We start from the raw sequence: 25,951 nt of genomic DNA, 5'->3' as shown, positions 1-25,951 counted from the left end.
CTGTGCTCCACAACGGGAGAGGCCACAACAGTGAGAGGCCCGCCTACCAAAAAAAAAAAAAAATATATATATATATATATATATATATATATATATATATATATATATATATAAAAAATGATTTCACAAGATAGTAAAAGACATACACACTTTCAATATAATACTATTTAACTTGAATTTTTATAAATACTGTGTATCTTATACCTGGCAATATAGAATGCCACTTTAACGACAGCAAGAACCCTATGTAACCCATGCAACTATGGTCAACTAATCTATGACAAAGGAGGCAAGGATATACAATGGAGAAAAGACAGTCTCTTCAATAAGTGGTGCTGGGAAAACTGGACAGCTACATATAAAAGAATGAAATTAGAACACTCCCTAACACCATACACAAAAATAAACTCAAAATGGATTAAAGACCTAAATGTAAGGCCAGACACTATCAAACTCTTAGAGGAAAACCGAGGCAGAATACTCTGTGACATAAATCACAGCAAGATCCTTTTTGACCTACCTCCTAGAGTAATGGAAATAAAAACAAAAATAAACAAATGGGACTTAATGAAACTTAAAAGCTTCTGCAAAGCAAAGGAAACTACAAACAAGACGAAAAGACAACTCTCAGAATGGGAGAAAATATTTGCAAATGAAACAATGGACAAAGGATTAATCTCCAAAATATATAAACAGCTCATGCAGCTCAAAATTAAAAAAACAAACAACGCAATCAAAAAATGGGCAGAAGACCTAAATAGACGTTTCTCCAAAGAAGACACACAGATGGCCAAGAGGCACATGAAAAGTTACTCAACATCACTAATTATTAGAGAAATGTAAATCAAAACTACAATGAGGTATCACCTCACACCTGTTAGAACGGGCATCATCAGAAAATCTACAAACAACAAATGCTGGAGAGGGTGTGGAGAAAAGGGAACCCTCTTGCACTGTTGGTGGGAATGTAAATTGATACAGCCACTATGGAGAACACTATGGAGATTCCTGGAAAAACTAAAAGTAGAATTACCATATGACCCAGCAATCCCACTACTGGGCATATACCCAGAGAAAACTGTAATTCAAAAAGACACATGCACCCCAATGTTCACTGCAGCACTATTTACAATAACCAGGTCATGGAAGCAACCTAAATGCCCATCGACAGACAAACGGATAAAGAAGATGTGGTACATAAGTACAATGGAACATTACTCAGCCATAAGAAGGAACGAAATTGGGTCATTTGTAGAGATGTGGATGGACCTGGAGACTGTCATACAGAGTGAAGTAAGTCAGGAAGAGAAAAACAAATACCGTATATTAACACATATATGTGGAACGTAGAAAAATGGTACAAATGAACCAGTCTGCAGGGCAAAAATAGAGACACAGATGTAGAGAACAAACATATGGACACCAAGGGGGTAAAGCAGGGGGTGGGGGTGGGGGTGGTGTGATGAATTGGGAGATTGGAATTGACATATACACACTAATATGTATAAAATAGATAACTGATAAGAAGCTGCTGTATAAAAAATAAAATAAAATTTAAAGAAAAATTTAAAGAACCCTATGTAGCCAGAGCTATCCAGTTTTCAGCCATGTATACTGATTTCAAGAAAAAAAAAAAAAAAAACACTTGGCAACAGCAATGGCAAAAAATTCTAAGATACATGACTAACATTCATTATAATGAGAAAACTTTTCAATTATAATATAATTTGTAGCCATATTATTATTATCCCAAAAGATCTCCATGTGTACAAATCAAAGTAAATGATTACCTCAATTTTAAGTTGAATATGTAAGGAAAAACATAATATTTTTTCCTTGATGCAAGAAATGTACGGGGTTGGGGGAAGGTAAACAATTCACCTTATGAAATTATTTTCAGTGATAACTAGCTTCATTTTAAGAGGAATAATTTCATATTGCATCGGAATATGAATTTAAAGATTATAAGATATGCTTGTATATATTTTTATGTTCCATAGAAGAATATTTTGAAATAAGTGCAACTATTTCCATTAGTACATTTCACAGATGACAAAGTGGAACCAAAGTCATGAAATTATTTGACAAAGATCCTGTAGTTAGTGAGTGACAGGGTTAAATGGATACACTTCTTCTGGATCCTTGGAATCAATATATATAAGGTGCAGCCGTATCACAGGCCTATTGTGTAGACTGAAATTTTAATATAAAAAATAATACTTGTCTAACATAAATTAAGATTTTGGAATTTATATCTGAACACTGGATTTTATGAGTAATAAATGGAAGCAGTTTATGTCTGGTCAAAGATATTATGTTCTGACATACCCCAAAATACATTAAATGGCTATTTAAGTTTCTGAATACTTAAAGGACACATAAAATACTACTTTTAAAGAACCCTTTAGAATCCTCTTTATCTAAGATCATGTGCCAGGAAGAGTGAACACTATATCATTTTTCAGATCAGTGACATTTGACAACCATTCAATCTAATTCAGTGACAATTTTCAATGATGTGATTAATTGAATATTTGAACATAGCTGACATTTGAATTTTCACCCTAGGCTTTTTAAGTACTCATTTTGGATTTGTGGTTTAATAATGTACAACAACGATCTTATTTTCTTTGTGCTATCTCACCTTGTATAGTTGAAATTACTTGGTAAAATTGTGCCACTCTGTCATAGACAATTGATGAGAGTAGTGAACATAATTATGAGATTTACAACTGTGTCAGTTAATATTAAATCACGTTAAATCAGTAAAGTCCCAGTATATGCCAGGGTATAATGCAACACTCTATTTTTGTCAGTTTCTTTAAAATAATGATGGAGTGCATTCTATGACTTCAAAAAGGCACTGGGGTTCATAAAGTATACACTTGGAAATCTTGGGATGGAAGAAGAGGAAACAAACTGGGATCAGCCAATGAATGGAAGACAGGTATCATAATGCATCTGGAGGACAGTTTAAAACACCACAGACAGTTAAATCTCCCTACCAGTTTTTTAACGGCTAAATTCCTTTACCAGTGAAAAAAATCAATCATTATTCAACTTTACATAAAATGATTAAAAATGCAAATTTGTATTAGAGGAAACTCATTGACTGGAATTTAATTATATCTAAGGGAAAAAATTTACCAATAAACAAGTTCAAATGACCCATTAAATATTTCTTTACATCTGAGAGAAGATGGGGTTAAAGACCTGTAGAACTGTATTCAGAATGTCTGGTGAAGGGGACTGCCCACAAACAAGAGCGGAGAAGGATAAAGGAATGATAGAATGGCAGTATGAGAGATGTCTCCCTATTATCTGAGATTTGCTCTATCTACCTTCAATAAGTTACAAATAAATGGAAGCTGTGGATACATTTTATCTTGAGCTAGTATGTAGACAAACACAACCATTTGGTAGAGTCATCCCCTGTTTCACAGGATTTTGTATTGTCTTTTGTTTGCTTTTTTAAACCAACTTTATTTCAAAAACCACCTCCACTCCCTCTCAGCAAATATTGTGATAAAGGCATCACTGCACTTAGAAGTACTTCTTTCTCAGTAAGTGGTTTTCACAAATAAATTATTGATAGCAGGGATAACTTCATGTTAAAACAGCCACCAGAGAGAATGCAAATCGGAACATAAATGTGGTGTCTGAGCTCTACAAAGCTAAGTTGTGAGTGACATTTGAGTGAGGAGAGTAAGTGAGAAGTCAGGAGAGAAAAGAAAGGAAACTGAAGCACAGGCTCACATTGAGTTGCTAGTTTAGAATTAGGGAATATGCTAAAACTAGTCATTTATGGCAGAGGAAGAGGCCAAATTGGAGGAGGGGAGGACGGGTGGGGAGGGGAGGAGGAGAGGAGGGGAGGGAGGAAGGAAGGAGACAAAATGAACTTGACCTAAGAAGATCTTGAAACTACCACAAATATATTTTCAAAAGGAAGTTTCTAATACCCCTTTAACAAAAAGGCAGGGCCAATTTTTTTCACGTGATTTTAAAAATTAGGTTTGTGAACAGATTTGTAGAATTGGAAGGCCCCCTCATGATTTTCTATTAGCAATTATCAATTTCTTAAAACTTTGAATGAACTTACCACTAGTACCACTGGACCCAGAAGTCTTTGTAAAAAGTTTGCTTGGTTTTATTTTATGATTTCTTAAGTTCCTTTGGTTATTGATGTAGGTACTCTATACTCCACTGTGTTAATTCTTGTAATTTATGATTTTAAATAGAATACAATCCAATTTCATTGCTTTTTTATAATCAACATATAGTTCTGTGTAGATTCCATTTTTGGTTTCTACTCTTGTACTTATTTTTAATATTTTCTATGTTTAAATTGCATAGATTTGATTTATTTCCCTCTTTTTTCTGATTAAATTTATGAGATTAGTCTATTTTATGATTTTATTACAAGGAACTAATATCTTAAATTTATCTAGCGTTTCTTTTTTCGAACTCATTTCTTCATTTATCTTTTATTTCCTACTTTCCTTAGAGCATTTTTTTCTTTTTTGTAACATTTATGGTTGAAAGCTAGAATTAATTTATTTTATCTTTTTTTTTTTTAATGAAGATAAAAGCAAAGACAAAAATTGAACCTCTGGGTAGAACTGAGGCCATTTCTCATGGGTTTTCTCATGGAATGCTTTTTCCTATAAAAACATGGATTTGTACTCTTGGTTTCTTATACACTTTAAATTAATCAAATTGAATTCTTTTAAGTATTATTAATTTCTACTGTTATATTATTATCATCAAAGATTATGCACTTTAAAAGTTCTTTTTATGTGTTTAATGACATTTTCACTACATTCAAATATATTATCCATTTTTTATTTGTATATATGCCAAGGACGTTTTTTATATGTTTATCTTCGCCTACGCCTATAGTAAGTTTTATAGCAGGGTAGAAGTTAGAGATAACTCTTAGTCTATCTTCCTTTTCTTATTCTGGTGTTCCCCAGAAGCATGGGAGAGTAATGTCAGCTGGTTCCAAAACTAGCCAGAAACCACCTCCACTCCCTGTCAGCAAATGGGGGAGGTGGTATGGCCTTAAAAGTGAATGGCTTCCGAGACTTCCCTAGTGGTCCAGTGGTTAGGACTCCGCACTCCCAATGTGAGGGGCCCCGGGTCGATCCCTGGTCAGGGAACTAGATCCCGCGTGCTGCAGCTGGGACCCAGCGCAGCCAGAATAGATAGATAAATAAATAAATATTTAAAAAAAGAAAAAAAAAGTGAATGGCTTCCTGCTACACCCAGCAAGGTTGGGCCCTGGCCAACATTAGGGCTCTTAACGTAGAGATTCCCAAGTCTTCTTTTGACCAGAAGAAAAAAAAAAATTAGAGCTATCTGAAGGGCTGGGTTTTCTCTGATTGCTCCCCCTCCCACATTCTTCACACCTTCTTTGTTTGAGATGACCCACCTAGTATGAGATGGCTCCATCGTCCAGGATCTCTTATCCTCTGGCTCCTAGTTAGGTTCAACCAATGAGCAGCACTGGCAGACTATTAGAGGACTGAATAGAGAGACTAAGGTATCAATCTCCCAACTCCTCCAGCAGGCCATGATTTGAGAGTAACTGCATTCTTTAGGTATCTATGGTTGTACTTGCTATCCAGTGGACCCATTCCCAAGGTTAGAGCTTTCATTGGTTTAAGGTAACAGCTCTCTCCTCTTGTCTCTCTAGGTTTAGGGGTAGTAAAGCCTATTAACTGAGGCTGGTCTCTGGTGCTTCACCATTCATCGTTGGTTCCTTTAATCCTGCCCATATTTCTATATATATTCCTTTTATTACAGTCTTTTCAACTTTGTCTTTGCATAGGCTTTCTGATTCATTTCAGGACTGTTAATGATACACATGGCTTCATGAGATGACTTGGGCTTGGATAGTGACTATATCAGTGGATAATTCAATGGACTAAAAATAAAAGGCTTTTCCCCTGCCTATAAAAGGCACCACATAGGTCTACTGATGTCTGGCCATTCCCTAGGGATAGGGAAAATCATTCTTAATAATGACAAAGTTAGAATTTTCTGAATGCCTGTTTGAGAGCTCACATTTGGATTTGGTTCATTTAAATTAAATTATAAACTACTGTTTTCCTTGCAAATCTAACCTTATGGGAGAGAAGGTTTATATATAATTCACACAGATTTTATAGAATCATCTATGCTTGGGAGTATCGATAGGTAGAAAATCACTATTAAATCTACAGTTTATGTTATTTGTATTCTCAACTTTTTTCTTTGCTGCTAACTGTGTTGTAATCTGACAATGGTGAATTAAAGGCTCTGAATAAAAATATATTTCCAACATTTATTCTTTATGGTTTTAGCAGTATTTCTATTATGCTGTAAGTTGTATTATGTTTTAATTATTGATTTCAACTTTCTTGGATAAAAATGATATTTTCAAATACTTATAAGTTTTTCTTTGTCATTAATATTCTTATCTCTGACTTTTAAAAGAACTTGTTTTATTACCCATTTAATTTATAATAGCCTTTTTATGTTTAGTCATTTTCATCTCACTTAGAACTAAATTCAAACCCTAACCATGGCTCCCCATGTTCTCCTCTTCCCAGCACCACCCTACTACCTCTCTGATCCCCTACTCTACTACATTTTTTTCCACACTCAGTCCTCTCCACCTATTGAGTCCTATTTCCAAATGCTTTTTCTCCTCTAGGTCTTTTTATCCCACTGCCTGGACCATTTTCCTGTAGATAATCCCATGGTTCACTCCTTCACTTCCTTCCAGTCTCCACCTATAAGACAACCTAACCAAAGGCCTTCCCAAACCTCCTAGTCTATTTGTCTCTTCTTCATTCACTTAGCTATCACTACATACATTATACATATTTAACATCCTCTGGTATTTGACTCTAAACTCCATGACATAAACGATTGCATTTGTTTTGATCACTGACTGCAGTGTTCCTACCATTTGGAATACAACCTGACATATAGTAGACACTCAATAAATAATGCGCTGAATCTAAAAATACTAACATTATTCTGTTTAAGGTATGACTACTCAAAATCTCTAATCAATGCCTCCTCTAGTTCATTCTGAGAATCTGTGATTTTTAAAAGGAAAATAGTTCTATCTACTATTTTACTTAATATGCTTATTTATTTATACCCCATCCCAGGATCATTTAGTCATCTGCTGTAGAATACCCAAGGCCATTTTTAGGAAAATATCCTGCTCTTGAACGTTCTCTTTGTGTTTATTCTTTATGCTAATAATCAGAGAGTAAAAAACATGTCCCTTGGGATACTTTCCATTTCTTTTCTGCTTTCTTTTATTACAAAATAATGGGAAGTATAAAATGATAATACATTTACTTTTGAGCATTTGTATTCTGTGTCTTTTGGCCTGGGGCTAGCTCAGGTAAAGGTTATTTCACTCAAGGTTTTGGTTTACACTGGAGAATGTTTTACTTGAGATTCTGTCCTTTAATACAGAGACCTCAATTATATGTCATTCCCCATTAGGGCCCTGGCTCAAATGGGAGCTTTGTGGAAATTTTCTTTTGAAGGACTCCTTGTCCAATTTAATCCTCATTCGAGAGTCTTCGCCTGCTAAAACATTGGAATTTTATCAAGATTTTCTATTTTCAGTAAGAAATATAACCTCCTGAGAAAAGATCCATATATTGCATTAATCACATTCTAATTTTGTATATTCACTTATCACATTTTATTAAACAATTTCATAATAAAATACACGGTCTATGTTCAGATAGATAAATATGGCCATAATTTGGAGTTTGGCAGGTTGCAAGATCAGTTTTACTTTCCCTTCCTACATTCCTCTTATTAAACTTTTTTTTTAAAAAATTGATAGCCTACATACAGAAAATATACTTAAGTGTACAGCTTGATAAATATTCCCAAAGCAAATGCACCTGTATAACGACCACCAGGTCAAAACATGGAAAGCTTCAACATCTCTGAAGATTTCATCCTGCATTTTAAAATCTAACCATTCTTCTGACTTTTAAACTCATGGAAGCATTCTGCCTATTCTTGAAATTTATTTAAACGAAATTACAGTAGATACACTTTTGTGTCTCACTTTTTTCTCTTTCCGGAAATTGATCTATCTTATGTACTGTGTGTCACTATCATTTGCTTACTTTCATTCTAATTTTGGCTATTACAAATGAAGCTACTATGAACACTCTTTCATATATATAAAATAATATTATATATATATGAATTTTTTGGCAAACATAGAAATGTATGTCTATTATATGCTAAGGAATGAAATTGTTGGGTCACAAGAAATGCACATTTTTATCACATTTAGTATATAATGCCAAACTATTTTCAATGGCTGTCTGAATTACATTTCTACCAGTTAGTTGTGAGAGTTCAAGTTATTCCATACCCTCATCTACACTTAGCATTATAAGTCTAATTTCAACCATTTTTGTGAATTTGTATTGGTATCTCATTGTAATTGTAATTTCCCCAATTATTGGTGAGGTTAAACACACTTTCATATTATTCTTGAACTTCTGAACATCCTCTTTTGTGAAGTTCCCGTTCAAGTTCATTGTCCATTTTTTCCATTGGATTTCTTTTTCTCATTTTATAAAACCTAAAATTAAATAAAGTATAGAGGAAAATCATAGGAGACACCTAATATACTCAATAGTGTAAAGATGTCAATTCTTCCCAAACTGATCTATAGATTTAACTCAATGTTGATCATATTCCAAAGAAGGTTTATGTGGAAATTAAAAAGATGATTGTAAAATGAACCTAGAAATACAAAGGGCTAATATAGCCAAGAAAATACTGAACAAGAAAAAAGTGGTAAAAGTTCACCAGATAACGAGATGCATTATAAAACGGCAGTATTCCACATGGCATGGTACTCATGATGTATAGACAAACAGAACAATGGAAGTGAACTTAAGTCCAGAAATAAAACTACAAATGTACTGAAAAATTTTTATGACACACTTAGTACTAGAGAACAATGGGCAAGCAACGTTCTTTTTAATAAGTGATGTTGTCGTTCAGATTCCAAGTGAAAAAAATAAGCTGAATCTTAACCCATTCCTCATATCATATACAATAATCAATCATTTCCAGGTGAAATATAGATCCAAATTCAAATGGTAAAATAATAAAGCTTATATGGATAAAAGCAAAATGTAATACCATAATGGCTTTCAGCAGGCAAATATTTCTTAAACAGGACACATAATTATAAAGTGAAAGTTTATAAAAATGAACTACATCACAATGAAGAACTTCTCTTTATCAAAAGATAAAGTGAGTTAAAATTTTAATCCACAGAGAAGGAAAATATATTTGCAATACATAAAATAAACAAAGGGCTCATATCCAGAACATAAGAACAACTCATAATTTTAATGAAGTTCAAGTTAATTTTTTCTGTTTTTGCATCATGCCTTTGTTTTCACATCTAAGAAATATATGGTTATTCCCAAAGTCACAGGGATTTTATTTTATGTTTTTTCTTTTTATTGCCAGAATTTCTTCTGGTCCTATATTGAAAATTATAAAATTAATAATTATAATATATACAAAAAAACCCAAAATTCATAATCTATAATCAGTATGTGAAAAAACAAAACTCTTATCAAAAAAAAAAAACACTACAGTTTCATTAATCCACTACTTTAGAGGAGATCCAACAGCCTATGTTTTGACATTTTCTTGCTTGGAAGAGATCAATTTCTTCAACTAGATTAAATCTAATAATTCTTTGAGTTTTCTGCTGTTTTCCTTGCTCTTATATTTTGTAATGGAATACGAGGAATTGATATTTAAAAAGACATTTTCTTTGTCTAAGTTCCTAATATTGTTAAAATGTTTTCTTAATTTATATGCTACTGATCTTTCAAAATGTTCTATAGGATGAAATACTGCCATTTGCAGCAACATGGGTGGACCTAGAGATTATCATTCTAAGTGAAGTCAGAAAGAGAAAGACAAATACCATATGATATCACGTATATGTGGAATCTAAGATATGTACGACACAAACGAACACAGCTACGAAAGAGAAACAAACTCACAGATATAGAGAACAGACTTGTTGCCAAGGGGATGGGGCTGGAGGAGGGAAAGATTGGGAGTTTGGGATTAGCAGGTGCAAACTAGTATATACAGGATGGATAAACAACAAGATCCTACTGTATAGCACAGGGAACTATATTCAATATTCTGTGATAAACCATAATGGAAAAGAATGTGAAAACAAATATATATATTTATAAGTGAAACACTTTGCTGTACAGCAGAAGTTAACATGACATTGGAAATCAACTATACTTCAAAAAAAAGTTTATAAAAAGGTTCTATAGGACTGTTAATAAGGCAAACATTCCATAGATTATCTTATTCTGCTGCAGAAAATTTGCAAATATAGAGTTAATCACTGCAGGAAAATAATAAAAATATATAAAACTTCTGTAAAATAATTTTTATAGGTTAAATATGATAGTAACCTTTAATAAAACTGACCGATTACTACACAACTTTCACTTCCATTTCCAGAATGATGTCCTCTCCCTGCTAGATGAGCTGAGCAATATTTGGGGGAGTATACATCATTACTAATCTATCACTAATTATGGTTATTTTAATAGTATATGATCAATTATTTGAATTTATCCTTGAAAGAGAGATGTAGTGTAATTAGGAAGTTACCAAAAAAGCCAGTAAATGCATTGGTTAATTAGAAAGATTGTAGGAAGTTGATAAGAAAGGAGGGCTGCCTCCAATATCATGAGAGAGGGGAGGAATCTCAAAGTCACCCTGAGGAGACAAGAACTCCTTTCATCTACACACTTGTTTACGTACGATTGTTGACTTTTTCTAATACCACACATATATTTTCTTCTAGTTAAACTTAATCAAACATAAGAATAGAAAACAAATTTGCAACTCTTATGCTGAGTTGAAATACTGAGTTTTCTGTGTAACTTTCATACTTGGATGTGTTATCTAATAAATGTTGGCTTAATTCAAACAAACTTTATCATCATGTGTGAACCCACTTTATACAAAAAAAATAATAGCCTATTAAAAGCCATTTGTTGCACGAACACTGCTGTAAGGAGCTGAGTTTACCACAGGACTTAATTTGGCCACCAAATATAACTGCATTATGTAAAATCTAAAAACAACACAAAGTGGCCAATCAGGTCTGGTTCACACCATTCCCTGCCCCCCTGTGGATGCATGCATTTACTTCCTGAATCACATTAGCAGATGCACATGAACTAGAACATGCGCTCTCAATGGTAACTGCTTTGACTTATGAGAGAACTTGAAATGCTTTCTCTGTTTTTAGGGCCAAAGCCCTCACTCAAACATTAAGCATGCTGTCTCATGGTATCCAGACTCTGTCCAGGGCTCCACTTACATTATTTTTCTGCAAGACCTGTAGTGCCTTGTTGACATTGTTCAGGGCATGAACTCTTGTGGATCCTTTTTCTTTTGGCTGAAAACAAAATGAAACAATGTTGACTGCCCAGGGGAGAGAAGGACAATCTACCAGAAATTGAATAATTGATATATTTCACTTCTAAATTGGAATCTTTTAAATGATCACAGGTTGTGAGGCATTAATATAATGAATTTAAGTGCTTCAGGTTAATTATCCTTGTCATAGGAGTTTCTTATAGCATGGAGAAACTCCTTATAGCATGAATCAGTTTCTTATAGCATGAAGAAACTCCTTATAGCATGAATCAGCCACTCCTCAAGAAAACTGGTAGAATTTTTTTTTCTTCACAAAAGAGTTTGGTTACCATCTCTCCTTCATTCTACACCTCAGTTGCATGACCACGAAGAGAAACATCAGCATGCATAAGGACATTTGCTAGTAAGATAGATAAGTGAGTCAATTCCCACACCTTTTAGGAAAGTTTAAAAGAGATTTGAGCCTAGCAAAATTCTATAATCCCAAATAGGCTTAACGGAAACTATTTCTGGCAATATTACCTTAATTGTCTTAGTCACTGAAGCTCAAAACCTCAATCATCTTTGGTTTTCTAACCCTCACCTTCAATCCCCAAAAGTCTTATCTTGTCCTGTAATTTTTAAACTAACATTTGCATAGTGTATTACAATATATGGATTAATTCATTCAGTTGTGGAGTTTTAGAAAGTCTACCATTATGATGCCTCAAGTATTTACTCCTAAAATGAGATCTACCCTCCTAAAACAATTTTAACTACACAATACAATGCTGTTAAGTATAGGCACAATATTGTACAGCAGGCCTCTGGAATTTATTCATCTTGCAGGACTGAAACTTTATACCTGTTGAACAGCAACTCCCCATTTTCCATATCTCATATTAAGTGTTCTTAAATCCTAAGAGTTCTCATCACAAGAAAAAATAGATTTTTTTCTATTTCTTTAATGTTATATGAGATGATGGGTGTTCGCTAAACTTATTGTGATAATCATTTCATGATGTTTATAAGTCACATCATTATGGTGTACACCTTAAACTTGTACAGTGCTGTATGTCAATTATATCTCAATAAAACTGGAAGAAAAAAAGACAAAAGACTAAATAAAGTTAAAAGTTAAACTTAAAAGGTCATTATGTATAAAAGCCTTATAAAGACAGCCACTAACAAAGATACCAAATAATAATAGAGAATAATATCTATTAAATAATATAAATTATATTATTGAAAATTTCACCTTCTTGTTCTGCATATGATAGAAGATGCCAAAACAAAAATAATATTGCAAGGCTGTTTTTTTCAGGAATAGGTCCTGTACTGCTACTTAAATCAGTAATTAGTAAATTAACTAATTTTACTGGATCTCATAAAACTATGCTGAGTCTGTTTCTGGTCTGGAATTCTTCTGAGGTTAATGTGAAGTTCCTTATAAATACTGTAAGTCACATACCAGTCTTTGCCCTGTCAGGCCTTCAAGAAGGTCTAGGAGGCGTCTCCCATCCTGCAGGTCACTGAAGAGGTTTTCTATGTGCTGCTTCCCAAACTGAAATAAGAAACATACCCAATTAAAGAAAGCATGCTTCCAGTGATCCATTTCTACGAATACGCCTTTTAAAATTTAAAGCTATGTTTAAGAATATTTAATGTATCTAATTCTTAATCTGCCAAGGGTGATGGATGAAAAGAGAACCTCCAAGTAAAAAACAAAAACCAGTAAATCATCATTCGGCCAAATCTATTTAAATATTTTTCTCAATAACAAGAGTTGGAGATCTATAGTCTAATGGATCTAATTAACTCAACTTTTTGAATGCTGATCCTATAAAGGAGAGAAAAATTGTTTAAATTATCAGGCAGTTGGGCACTGTTTGGGGAGAAGTAAACACACAAAGAAACAAAGATCACAAACAATTTGCCCTGGGTGGGTACATAAGATTTAACCATTTTGTGTACTTGGAAACAGAATGCATAATCATAGAGGGTTCACCATCCTTCACTCATAAAACATGCTTTCTGCGCATATACATTTTACATGCTGCCTCAGAATGATCCAGTCTCATATTGGATGGTTCAAATTTTAGAAAGGTATGATTTAAATTAAGTTGAAATATGTCGGTGAAAGCTTTTCATCTCTTTTTCTCACTTCTTTACTTGAGAATCATACTGAGGGAAAACAATAGCCACTAATAACATCTAACATTTTTGGAGTGACTATTCATGAGAAACACTACACTGAATGAATTGATTTTGTAATTTTTGTGACGTTAGCATTAGTATACTCATCCTACAGATGAAACAGAGACAAAGAGTCCTACAGATGAAACAGAGACAAAGAGACAAAACAAGAAGACGATAAAACCAAGATTTTGGCCCAGATCTGTCTAACTCCTGGGGCTCTTGTTCTTTCTATTTTATCAAGCTGCTTCCTTGGCCTTTTCCTCCTTCCATTTGATTATCTTTCAAATATTTTATTTCTTCTGTCATACCCCCAAATATCTTCTTTTTCTGGTTCAAAGCCTACAATCCCTTCGTATGAAATCATTCACAACTCTTTCATCACCCAAGTTATCAAGAAAGCCCTACTTTATCAATGACAGATGCTTATTGAGCACCAATAAACCTGGGCTAGGTGCTAGCGCATGCACTAGTAAATGAGATGGATATGACCCCAGCCCTTGTGGAACTTTGAGTCGAGCAGGGAACACAAATATTCCTAAAAGGTAATGCTACAGAGAGGCAGTAAAAGGAACCCAGGAGCACATAACCATGGGAATTCCCATAGTCTGGGGATCAGGAAATACTTCCCTCAAAATGTCGGGTGATGGGTCTAACATTAGCCTTGGGTGATTGGGCTCTTCTCATCTACTCCTTTGATCACACACAAACTTTATATTTCACACAGCTCAAGAAGAGTCCTCGTTTCCAGGCAAAAGACATCTCTGAAGCTTCTAAGATTGAAGACAGAGGATTCAGGCTCTCCCTACAGCCAGGTAGCCATGTCCAAGACAAGTCCGGATAGAGCCTAGGTGCTTCAATTAACGATAACACTGACCCCTGCAAGAAGTCCACCAGTCCCTCCATGCCAGGCTTTGGAAATCAAACCACATATGTGCTTTGACAAAGATAACTGTAAGTTATTCTTTTTAAATTCTACTTGAATAGTTCTAATTAAAAATTTCAGGGGAAAAGAAATGACAAAACACTAAGATACTAGAACTTTTAAAAAGCACTTTTAGTATATATAATGTACAGGTAGATCTTAAAACAACAGTGCCATTCTTATGAAATAAGGAAAGCTTTCTATTAATAAGTAAAGAAAATGAATGTGGGCTTTATAATAATTCTGTCAAGAACCTCATATATAACCCGGAATAACTTGGCATTTGGGGGATAATATTAAGATTTCATTTTCAAATTGGTTGAAGGTCAACAATGCCTTGAAAATGCTATTTTGTTTTGTTTTGTTTTGTTTTCCAGGAGCAAAATTTTACAGATGCATTTGAGAAGTGAGTAGCTTCTAAACTTATGGACAAAAACAATAGTGCACACTGAAATGTGTCAGGTTTTGAAGAAAATAAAATATAGTTAGTTGACAGAAATACTTGCTGTTATTAAAAATATATATCTAGATAGGCAGATAGATAGACAGATAATAAAGTCTGGCAAACCAGGAGGGATGTGGGCGGTAAAATGTTCATTCAAGGAGAAGGGCTGGGACTTGGAAAGGAGTAAGTCTAGAGGCAAAGAATAAAGCATGAACCCCAAGGCCATAAGGATCATCTAGCATCCAAGATATGAGGACTAGAAAGCTTATGCTTTTGGGCAAGGAGCTTAAACAAAGGTCAAGAAGGCAAACAGGATCTTGCTTTGATACAAACTTATACACACAGACGAGGTATTGATATTTTATAATTCTCCCTTTTAAACTGGAATCAAACAAAATAGAGAGGGAGGGAAGGACTGCAGACTAATCAGAGCGCACATCTAGTTGGGGCACCTAGAAAGCAGTGAGGTGATAGAGAAAAAGACGGTTTTCGGTATCATATATAACTTTCAAACTCATGCAATCAATGCTGTATTAAAGTATCACAACTGAAATCCAACTTATATTTGTTATATCCACCACAATCTCTAACAGGGTGCCTCTCAAAATGTTCCAGTAAAGCAACTTTCAACAGACGAGACTGAATTTATTTGCCCCGGAGCCTGGCAGTGTAAAGTACATAGTGACTGCAGGTTCAAAATTTCTATGAAAGCATATGTTTTATGTTAAGAATTCATGGAGATTTTGTCTTCCTCTCTTAATGCATGTTTAACTTAAAAGTAATTTCAAGCACTTTGACTGAAAATTCCCCTCCTATGGTCTAATTAAATTGATGCTCAATGAAATGTACAATATTTAGCCTGTAACTTCATGGATGTTCAGGTGTTTAGTCTTATACCTCCTGGACTATGAATATCCTAGAGAGAGCAAAAACTCTCTTTTCTCTGGAATGGTTTTCATTTCTTTCCTAGATTCAACTCCTCATTCCATAGCACTATAGGTATGATGTAGCAAAAGTAGCACACGTTTCTGAGGCAGAAATAGCTGATTTTTCGAACCCGAGTCTCCTATTCACTAGCTGCATTGTCTCCGGCAAGTGACTTAGTCTTTCTGAGGAACAATTTATTCATTAGTATCAACAGAATGGGGACTGAAATAACAGCACATCAGTCTTAAGCCTCTGAAACAGTGTAGGTATGCTGTACAGACTTGGCAAATAGTAGGTACTCAATAAATATAGAAAGCTTTTTTCTGTTTTATTCTACTATTCCTTGGCTTCTTTTTCTTTGGCCAAATATTAGACATAAATACAATTATGCTTAATTATTGAATCTACCAGAAAATACAGAGCTCAGATACAATGTGTTCTGTTTTCTCTTAGTTTGGTACCCCTGTAAGAGTGAAAGTCAAGGAGGGAAGGTGTCCTTCCATATTCAATTACTAATACTAGTACATGTGGATGGCAAAGGGGAAACACTCAGAGCTGTTTATCTTCAAGCTCTTTATCTTTTTGTTGTTCTTTTGCTTACTTTTCATTAAATCTTCTTCTGTTTTCCTCTCTTTTTATCTCCTATGAAAGACAGCTACTATGCCTTTTTGCTGCAAGTGACACTTCATGAAAACAGTATTATTTCTTTAAAAATTCCCTATCTTTAATGGCTTTCTTTTCAAGTGTATGAAAATTATTTTATGAGACACATAAAACATTAAATGTGCCTTGGGTCATATGACCCTGTGGCTCTCTATCTTCAATCCCTTTCCTGACTAATATTTTCTTTAAAAAGTGAACTTTTGGTATTACTTAGCAGTTTCTTACATTCACTTACATATTGAATTCTTCCTTGCTAACCCAAATATCAAGATGAAAGGACCATAAAATGAGACAGCAATCCTTCCAGATCATTGTCAGGATGATATAAAGAAATTCTACATTTATATCAATTTATTTTTTTTTACAGATAGTGTTCAAAAAGAAACTTAGACAGGTTGATTGGTAACTGGCATAAACAAAGTGAAAAAATCGATGTAAAAAAATTGAGCAAGGGACAGAAATGAATTGAAAAATATTTAAATAGTTTCTGACTCTTCAGAGTTGTGTCAATCTTTTAATCCGTAAATACACAGAGATCAATACCATGTTGCACTAAAAGAAACTTGAAGAGCACAGGAATAATTTAACATGGCCTTCTGGTGGTAGAAAAGTCAGCCTCTGGACATCCGTGTTGCTGAGAAAATCAAGATACTTCCCTGTGATTCTGAATCTTTAGCTATTAGAAATACCAAGAGCAAGAAAAACACCAAAGAGGAGAGCAAATTTGATTCCAAACTTATTGGTAAATCCTGCTGACCAGCTCCCATAAAAATAATGCAATCCACTGTAATATAAATAGGCAGTTTTCATAGATGATTGTTTTCTTAAGCACGGGTTGTAAAAAGTATTTCATAAGATAATTTTATTGAGGTTAGCTCAGTGAATGTTCACAGACTGAAGAAATTCATATCATCATCACCCCCATGGTGAAAAAGAATATGATCAGCATCCTCAGAGCTTCCTCACACCCACTTCTGTGTACTAGCCCTTTCAAGGATGACTACTCTACTGACTTTTAACACCATAGATTAGTTTTGCCTTGAAAGGAATCTCTTAAAAACAGAAGAATAAGGCTGGTTTAGTGTCTCATTTTAGGAAACTAATAATTGAAAGACTTATGGTTTAGGAAGAGAGAATTTGGAAAGAAAAGAAAAGTTGCAGTGATGAAATATGTTTTACAAAGCACAGGGAAGTACTACAATACAATGAGTAAGAATATTCTCTCTGCCCCAGAATTCCTTGGTTCAAATCCCAGCTCTGCCATATTTCATGTGTGTGATATGAGCAAGTAACTTAATCTCTCTGGGTCTTACCTTTTATCAACAGTAAAACAAGGATGTAGTATTACCTAGCTTGTGGTGATGCTGTGAAGATTTAAATGCATTTGGAATAGTACTTTGCTCTAAGATATACTCAATAAATGTTAGCCATCATGAATTTATTCCAAATGTTTAACCCTAATAATCCATATTTTCCAAAATTTCCTTGGAATTTTTGGCTCAAAGTAACAGAAGGGGTCAACTTCAAAGTATTGGTATGGGGATTAAATGAGTTAATAAATATAAGGTGTCCAGAATGTTTCCTGGCATAGGAAATGCTCCATAAACCCTAATCACATTTCCCATTTCCCCCTTTCGTTAAATGGCATCACCTGGAAACAGAGAGTAGGACTCTCCTTTGAGGGTGCCAGGATCCTAGCAGGACTTGGCTAACTTGAGGAGAGTTAATAGGGAACAACTTAAAAAGGTGAGGGCAGGGTATAAAGAAACCACCAAAACTGGTAATAGAGAACTGCAATTATCACTCCTAGACACATAGGAAAAAAGAGAAAGAGAGTGGTTATTGGTCCATGAACAAAGAGAGAGTCGAGAGAGTCACCTGACATGAGCTTTGATATTTTGGTGATGAATGCAGCTATCTTGTGGTAAATAACTGCCCTGATATTTCTTTCCTCCCTTCCTCTGATCTCCTGTAAATGCTCCCAAGAGCCAAAACCAACTGGAAGCCAGAGATCAAGGGAGTCTGCTGATATCATCCACAGAGGTCAGCCTCCCAGGGAAGAGAAGGGCAGAGAGTGGTCCCAGAGGGATAAACCAAAGGCATTCAACACCCTAGACAGGGAAAACAATTCCCTTGATCCACAGTATCAATGTCAGGGATGCCCATGTCAGAAAATAAATGAAGGCCCCAGTGCTTCTCCCCAAACTGCCTATATTATTTTTATCTCTGGTAATGTTGTTTTAAAGACCCAAATGTATCACTGGGACACTTTCTCTCCTATAATAGGGATATCAAAGTACTGGAATGTTTAGCAGGCTTTAACAGATGAAAATTAACATATATTATTCATTGTTCCTGAGCATCAAATATTTTAAAACTTCTATGTACCAGAAATAGCACTAAAATCTGGGCTGCAAAGATAATGTTTTAAAAAAATCCAAGTTATTCCTTGGAGCTAAGAAGTGCTCAAGAGCTAAGTTAGATAATATAATAGTTTTACAGTCTCTCCAGATATGAAGTGTTATTTGGCAGTAACTCTTTATAAAACATAGTCACTAGGACCCAATGTGTGTGTATGTTACACTATTACGTATACAAGAAGAGATTCAACCAGATTGCACATTAGAACTTTCAACAGCAGCCACAACAATGGTTAATGGAAATCAAGTCATTATCTGTAAATGGTCTATTATAAAACCCCAAGTAATATGTGCTTAACCAAGAGTCAGCACGGTTTGTTGCCTGATCAGGTCTACATTTAATATGGTTTGTAATAAAACTGAATTCTTAACCCAGGCCTGTGTTTTCTCACCTGTAAATTAGATAGATCAGTACTAATTCAATTACCAGTTATCCTGAAACAAAAATTAGTAAACTTATATGTAATTTTTATCTTGTATTTCTAGTTATAATGTTAATATAATTCACAAATAGCTATTTTAAAACATGTAGAAACCTTATAAACCATGATTGTAGCTAATTCTGTTATATCACCTTTAAATACCCCCTATAAATTTAAAATTATGAAAGTTAAATTCAGTTTTTATTGAATCACAAAGGTATAAGATTTAAGCTTGAGATAGCCAGGGAGGGGAATGGAGATTGGTTATATTCTATCCCAGTAAAGGCTTCTGCAACAGAAGAAGTACAGTATAAGGTTTGCAAGATGAAGCACTTCATTTCAAAGCATCTAAATACCACTATGATTCTTCAGAAAGAAAGAAAATATTGTGACACAATGGGCACACTCACTAGAGAAATGCCAACCATTAGCACTTAGCTTCCCGCAAAATGCAGAGGGAGAAAGAACTATTCAGACTTGTTCAGATCCTATGGAATGAGACTCTATGGTCAAAAGATATCTGTACATGCCTTTAGTTAATAAATGTAAATTTTATTTATAAAATTAATATTCTTAAAATTTCTCAAATACATTGCAGTGCAATTGCGTGTGGACAATTATGTGACAAGACAGCCTCTTCCTAATCGTTCCCTGCCCCTACCTACTAGAAAGTCAGCCTTGGGCTATTCATTCTCTCTTCTCCCATGCTTATGAGGTGGGTCTGCCAATAAACAGTGCAAAATCAAGGGAACAGGAAACACACAGAAAGGAAAAAAGTCACATAGGCTGGAATATTTAAATAAGAGCTTCTGTCCCCATTATACCTTTATTCCCTTCTGATAGGTTGAACCATATGAAATTTTAAATTCTGCAGTCAAATGTGATTGAAAACTGGCAATTTCACATGATTCAACCTCATATATTTTGTAATGACATGCATAATAAACATTCAGTGTTTAGTTTAAGTCAGCCACATTTCTGTGCACTGTACATGGACTATTTTAATTAATTCTTATAACAATCAATTAAAATCAATCCCATTTTACAGATGACACAACTTGAGACATAGAGAACTAAGTAACAGCAAATAAGTGGTAGATATGAATCCAAACATAGGTGGTATATTTCCAGATTTATTAACCATTCTCTACTTTGTAACTGCTGTTTGAGCTGGCACTCTTTGATGACAATGCCTTTCAGGGTCAGTATTAGATAAGTTTTACTTGTGTATTTTCATAATGTCTTTCAATAAAATAAGGATAATTTAACTAATTTATTCTTTTCTTTCCCCTGAGGTTTCTGAAGGTCAGATACAGTTACATAACCTACAAACAAAATTGCTTCTAATTTTACGTTGAATTAGTAACTGAAGGGTGATAACAGTGATAATTCTACATATGTACATTAGAAAAATTCTTCAATGTCTTAAATTTCTATTGTTATATCACTCTTTAGGGGGATGCCTCGATGAATCCAGTAAATATTGTTCTAGAGACTAAAACAAATTTTTAACATGCAGAACTCACTCAAAGGTATATAGAAAATCTGGCTTTTTAATGTAATTAAATTAAAACACAAAAGCAATTGCCCCACACACTAAAAACTTAGGAGGCTATAAATCAACATATAATAAATATAATTCTTAAAACTGAATAGGATTGAATAATAGTAAATAGAAGGAAAAGCTTTACTCATGTTTTTAGTGCAGTTATTTCTTGAGAGATCCACTCATACATGCCAAGTACTTATTGAAAGTCTTCCATGTGAGATTCATGCAGTTACATGTTAAAGAATATAGCACTTGGGGTCAAATAGGCCTTCATTTCATTGCAATTCTAACTTTTCCCAGCTGTGTGAATTTGGATAAATGATTTAGTAATTTGTTTGTTTTCCTCGTGTGTCAAAGGAGGGAGAGTAAGTTATTCAATTAAATGTGACAGCTATTATTCAACTACTTTTTATTGTGCTCAATACTGGGAATAACTGGGAAGATAAAAGGTAAAAAAGATACTGCCGTTGTTTTTTTCAGCTTTAGTCACAATCTATGAAGGATGTGTGCAGTTAAGCAAAGATATGTATAGCACTGCATTATAACCCTATCAATAGTGGTGGTGTAAGCATGGTGCCAACACAAATAAGAGACGTCATCTTCACTTGAGAAGATAAGAGAAGCAGAAATCCTAGAACTGAATTTACAACATTGAATAGGCAACTAACAAGGAGATGTGAAAAGAGGAGAAGAATGCCAAGCAGAGGGACATTTCAGATGCTAAGATTCGGATAAATTAAATTACATTAAACCATGAAAAATCAGGTCTTAGAACACAGGGTATATGGAGTGATGGGAGATGATGAGACTTGAGAGGTATGAGACACCACAACAAAGGGGGCTTGGTCTGCCAACCTAAAGGAGCTTGAGCAAATATTTAATGGTCATTTGTTTTCATTCTTTTGAACAAGGTATGTAATTTTGAAGTGTTTACCGTATTTTCCACATTAATATTTAGACCGATGTCTTAAGGTAGTTAACCTTATTTAGGAACGGCCAATATAGACATTGTTCAGAGGTGAATTTTGGAGTCCTAATAACTCAAGAGAACTATTCTTGTGTGGAAATATTACTTGACAAGGGAGTCATTTAGTTCAGGAGCAACTGCTCTAAATTATAAATATGAGCTCCTTAAAACTCTAAGCAGCTATCTACCTTTCCACTGGAACTTCTTTTTGCAGAAGCAGAGGTCACAATCTGTGGTAGATTAAACACAAAACTGGGCCAACTATTTCATCCTTTCCTGAATCCATGCCCTTTGCAGCAGGACTTTGCTGCTCCTTTCACGAGGAGGTGGTTTCTACTTCTCTACCTCTGGAATCTGGACTGGCCATTGCCTTGGTCTGGCCAATAGAATGCAGTGGAAGTTATGTTGTTCTACTTCCAAATGTAGGCCTCACAAAGGCTTGAACACTTTTGCTCTCTTGGTCATGCCTCCCCCTTCATCATAAGAACATCCCTTAGCCAGATAACTGGAAGGTGAGACATGTGAAGCAGAACCAAGTTACACCACTAGTCCCAGACTGGCTGACAACCAGACATGTGAGAGAGCTTAGCCAAGATCAGCACAGCCACCTGGTTGAACCACAGCTAGCTAGAGACACATGAATAATCCCAGGAGAGATCTGAAGAACTTCCTGGCTGATCTGAAGAGCTGAAAGAATAATAAATACTTGTTCTTTTAACCTACTGAGTTTCAAGGTAGCTTGTTACATAGCAATAGTGAATTGATACATGTTCATATATGAATGTTTGTTTCTATACAGGAGAAGAAGTCTGAAAAATTAAACTGTATTATAAAGACTGATAAATTATTTATGGAATATTTTTAAAGGAGCCCTTTGTGCAGAAGAACTCCAAGCTAGAAAACATTTCACTGCTGAAGTTGAAATGGACAAAAAAACATTATCTGTAGAGATTTGACTCAATGAATGATCTGGAAAAAAGCACAGTCAATATACTCTACAGAGCTCCTTCGATTCCATCTTGCAAAAAAAATAAAAAATAAAAAGTTCAACAAAGCCCTATTTTAAAAAATTCTCAGCTTCATGGAGCAATTTAAAAAAAAAACAGTGTCAATCTTAAGATTTACAATACTACCTTTAATAAAATGTAGGGTTTTTTAAAACTCTTTTGTGGTAGCTATATGTTGTAAAAAAAACAAAGATTGTGTTTCTTGCTCAACATGCTCATTTGAAGTTCACTTGAATCTTATGAGAAGTTAAAAAAAGGAAGACTGTTTCATTCTCCTGTTTGATAGATTTTTTACTCTGCTGTCACTTTAGATAAAAATTCCTGTTTATCTAATTTTCTTCATTATAAGTTCTAATTTGTATCAGTTTATCATTCAGATGTTTTCAAAATAAAAATAATGAATCCAAAAGAATTCTCTCTGAATTAAACTGTCACCTTTGGTTAGTGTCTCTAGAATAATACACTTCTAAATAAGTTAAGCTGAATAATAGCCAAGGCAAGTAGTTAGGTTTGACACTTTCCTCCCAAAGCTTCTGAGAAAAATTTAAAATTGTCTTGTACATTAACTAGAAAATCTTAATAGGCACCTGTTTATTTCAAAAATCGAAAAAACAGTTTAATAGCTCTTTAAATAGAAGTTTTATACCAGGACTTTTCTACTAATACATGACTTCATTGTAAAAGGCGCCTAATTTAGTAATTCATTTTTATCAATACCAAACATTTCCTCATTATAAAATACTGCTGTGCAAAATGTTTTATTTTATGAACACAGCAACTGTCCAAAAATACTATTGAGCAAAAAGGAAACAAACTATCTTGGCTTAAAAATATAAGAATTACCAGATTTTAAAAATAAAGAATACCCAAGAGGCACATGAAAAGATGCTCAACATCACTAATTATTAGAGAAATGCAAATCCACACTACAATGTGGTATCACCTCACAACAGACAGAATGGCCATTATCAAAAAATCTAGAAACAATAAATGCTGGAAAGGGTGTGGTGAATAGGGAACCCTCCTGCACTGTTGGTGGGAATGTAAATCGATACAGCCACTATGGAGAACAGTATGGAGGTTCCTTAAAAACTAAAAATAGAACTACCATATGACCCAGCAATCCCACTACTGGGCATATACCCTGAGAAAACCATAATTCAAAAAGAGACATGTACCACAATGTTCACTGCAGAACTATTTACAATATCCACGACATGGAAGCAACCTAAGTGTCCATCGACAGATGAATGGATAAAGAAGATGTGGCACATATATACAATGGAATATTACTCAGCCATAAAAAAAATAACAACGAAATTGAGTTATTTGTAGTGCGGTGGATGGACCTAGAGTCTGTCACACAGAGTGAAGTAAGTCAGAAAGAGAAAAACAAATACCGTATGCTAATGCATATATATGGAATCTAAAAAAAAAGAAAAAAAATGGTACTGATGAACCTAGCTGCAGGGCAGGAATAAAGATGTAGACATAGAGAATGGACTTGAGGACACGAGGTGGGAGGGGGAAGCTGCGGCAAAGTGAAAGTAGCATAGACATATATACACTACCGAATGTAAAATAATTAGCTAGTAGGAAGCAGCAGCATAGCACAGGGAGATCAGCTCGGTGCTTTGCGATGATCTACAGGGATGGGATAGAGAGGATGGTAGGGAGGCTCAAGAGGGAGGGGATATGGGGACATATGTATGCATATGGCTGATTCACTTTGGTGTACAACAGAAAGTAACACAGTACTGTGAAGCAATTATACTCCAATAAAGATCTATTTCAAAAAAAAAAAAGAATACCAAAACTTATCAACATATGTCACCTAGTTGAATGAACTTTCTCAGTCTCTTAAATTTAAATACTACTGGGAATGCATTAGCAATCTATTATTGAAGTTGGACTGTAAGATTTGAGATGGAGGTTTAAACATAAACTTAAATTTAAAATAGAAAAAAATAATTTTAATTGGTTTGAAAAATGGCTCCTTCTGATTTTAAAACCAGTGAATGTACTTTATAAAAAAAAGATATACAGAAAAATATTACAAAGAAATAAAAGGTATAATCTCACCACTCAACCAGTGTCAACTATATTTTTGCACAGTTATTTTTCTATTCATATATAAGCACATTTTTTTCAAACTTGAATTATCTTATGTTTCTATTCTTTCTCTTCTTCTTTGTCTTCCTCTTCTTCTTCTCATCTTCCTCCTTCATTCCCTGTTCTCCTCCTTCATCAACCAAGGTGCCATTTTTGAGTGTTTCTTAATTAAACCAAGATGTGCTAAGAATTTTATGATCAGTGTCAAACTTATTCTGTTTGATATTAGAAGAAATTAGTGAGAAAGGTATTGTTTCTACCTTTTTAGACATGAGGATATTAAGATTCAGTAGTCTTAAGTAAATTCACCAAGGTGTTTAAACTCAGATTCAAATCTATTTCCTCTAACTCTGAAGCCTATATCTTCATCCCTACCCCACTTTCTTGTTTTTTGTTTATTTTTTTAAACCTCATATGATAAACATTTCCCTGCATAACAAAATCTAAAAAAAAAACTTTGAAAAAAAAGAAGGCATCATGGTGAAGCCTGCATGCATATTCTATTAAAAACAGATTCTTGTACTGGCATCCTTCCAACTGTGGTTCCATTAGGGCTCACAGTCATGTTTATCTTAGACTGTATTATAAGGATCAGAAACTAAAATGTGCCTGTGTCTAAGATGAAATGATGACTCTTCAAATCTAGCCAATTTGGGAGTTTGCAAATCATAGTCGACCGTCTAGGTATTTATCATCATGTAGCACTGGGAATTATCCTGACTTCCTCATTTTATGGAATATACTGAGCATGGTATGATTGTTTTCAGAAGGATTTAGAAGCTAATTTATCAAAAGCCTATTCTTTGATATTTATGTTCATCAACTTTTGATAATTCTTCCCATTTCTTATTTTAT

General features: G+C 34.3%; 1 protein-coding gene across 2 annotated transcripts in view; it reads right to left on the bottom strand.

The window, feature by feature from the left end:
* DMD (dystrophin) overlaps positions 1-25,951 on the bottom strand; it is a 2,128,065-nt gene that overhangs the window by 1,754,202 nt on the left and 347,912 nt on the right. For both annotated transcript variants that reach the window (XM_067723245.1, XM_067723244.1), the window contains exons 3-4: positions 12,935-13,027; positions 11,426-11,503 (exon numbers count right to left, since the gene is read on the bottom strand). In XM_067723245.1, coding sequence (XP_067579346.1) covers positions 11,426-11,503; positions 12,935-13,027 — 171 coding nt within the window. The remainder of the gene's footprint in view (positions 1-11,425; positions 11,504-12,934; positions 13,028-25,951) is intronic.

Source organism: Pseudorca crassidens, chromosome X (genome assembly GCF_039906515.1).
Source record: "Pseudorca crassidens isolate mPseCra1 chromosome X, mPseCra1.hap1, whole genome shotgun sequence".
NCBI classification, from domain to species: Eukaryota; Metazoa; Chordata; class Mammalia; order Artiodactyla; family Delphinidae; genus Pseudorca; species Pseudorca crassidens.
Note: the sequence above shows the minus strand (reverse complement) of the source record. Positions and strands in the feature narration are given on the sequence as shown.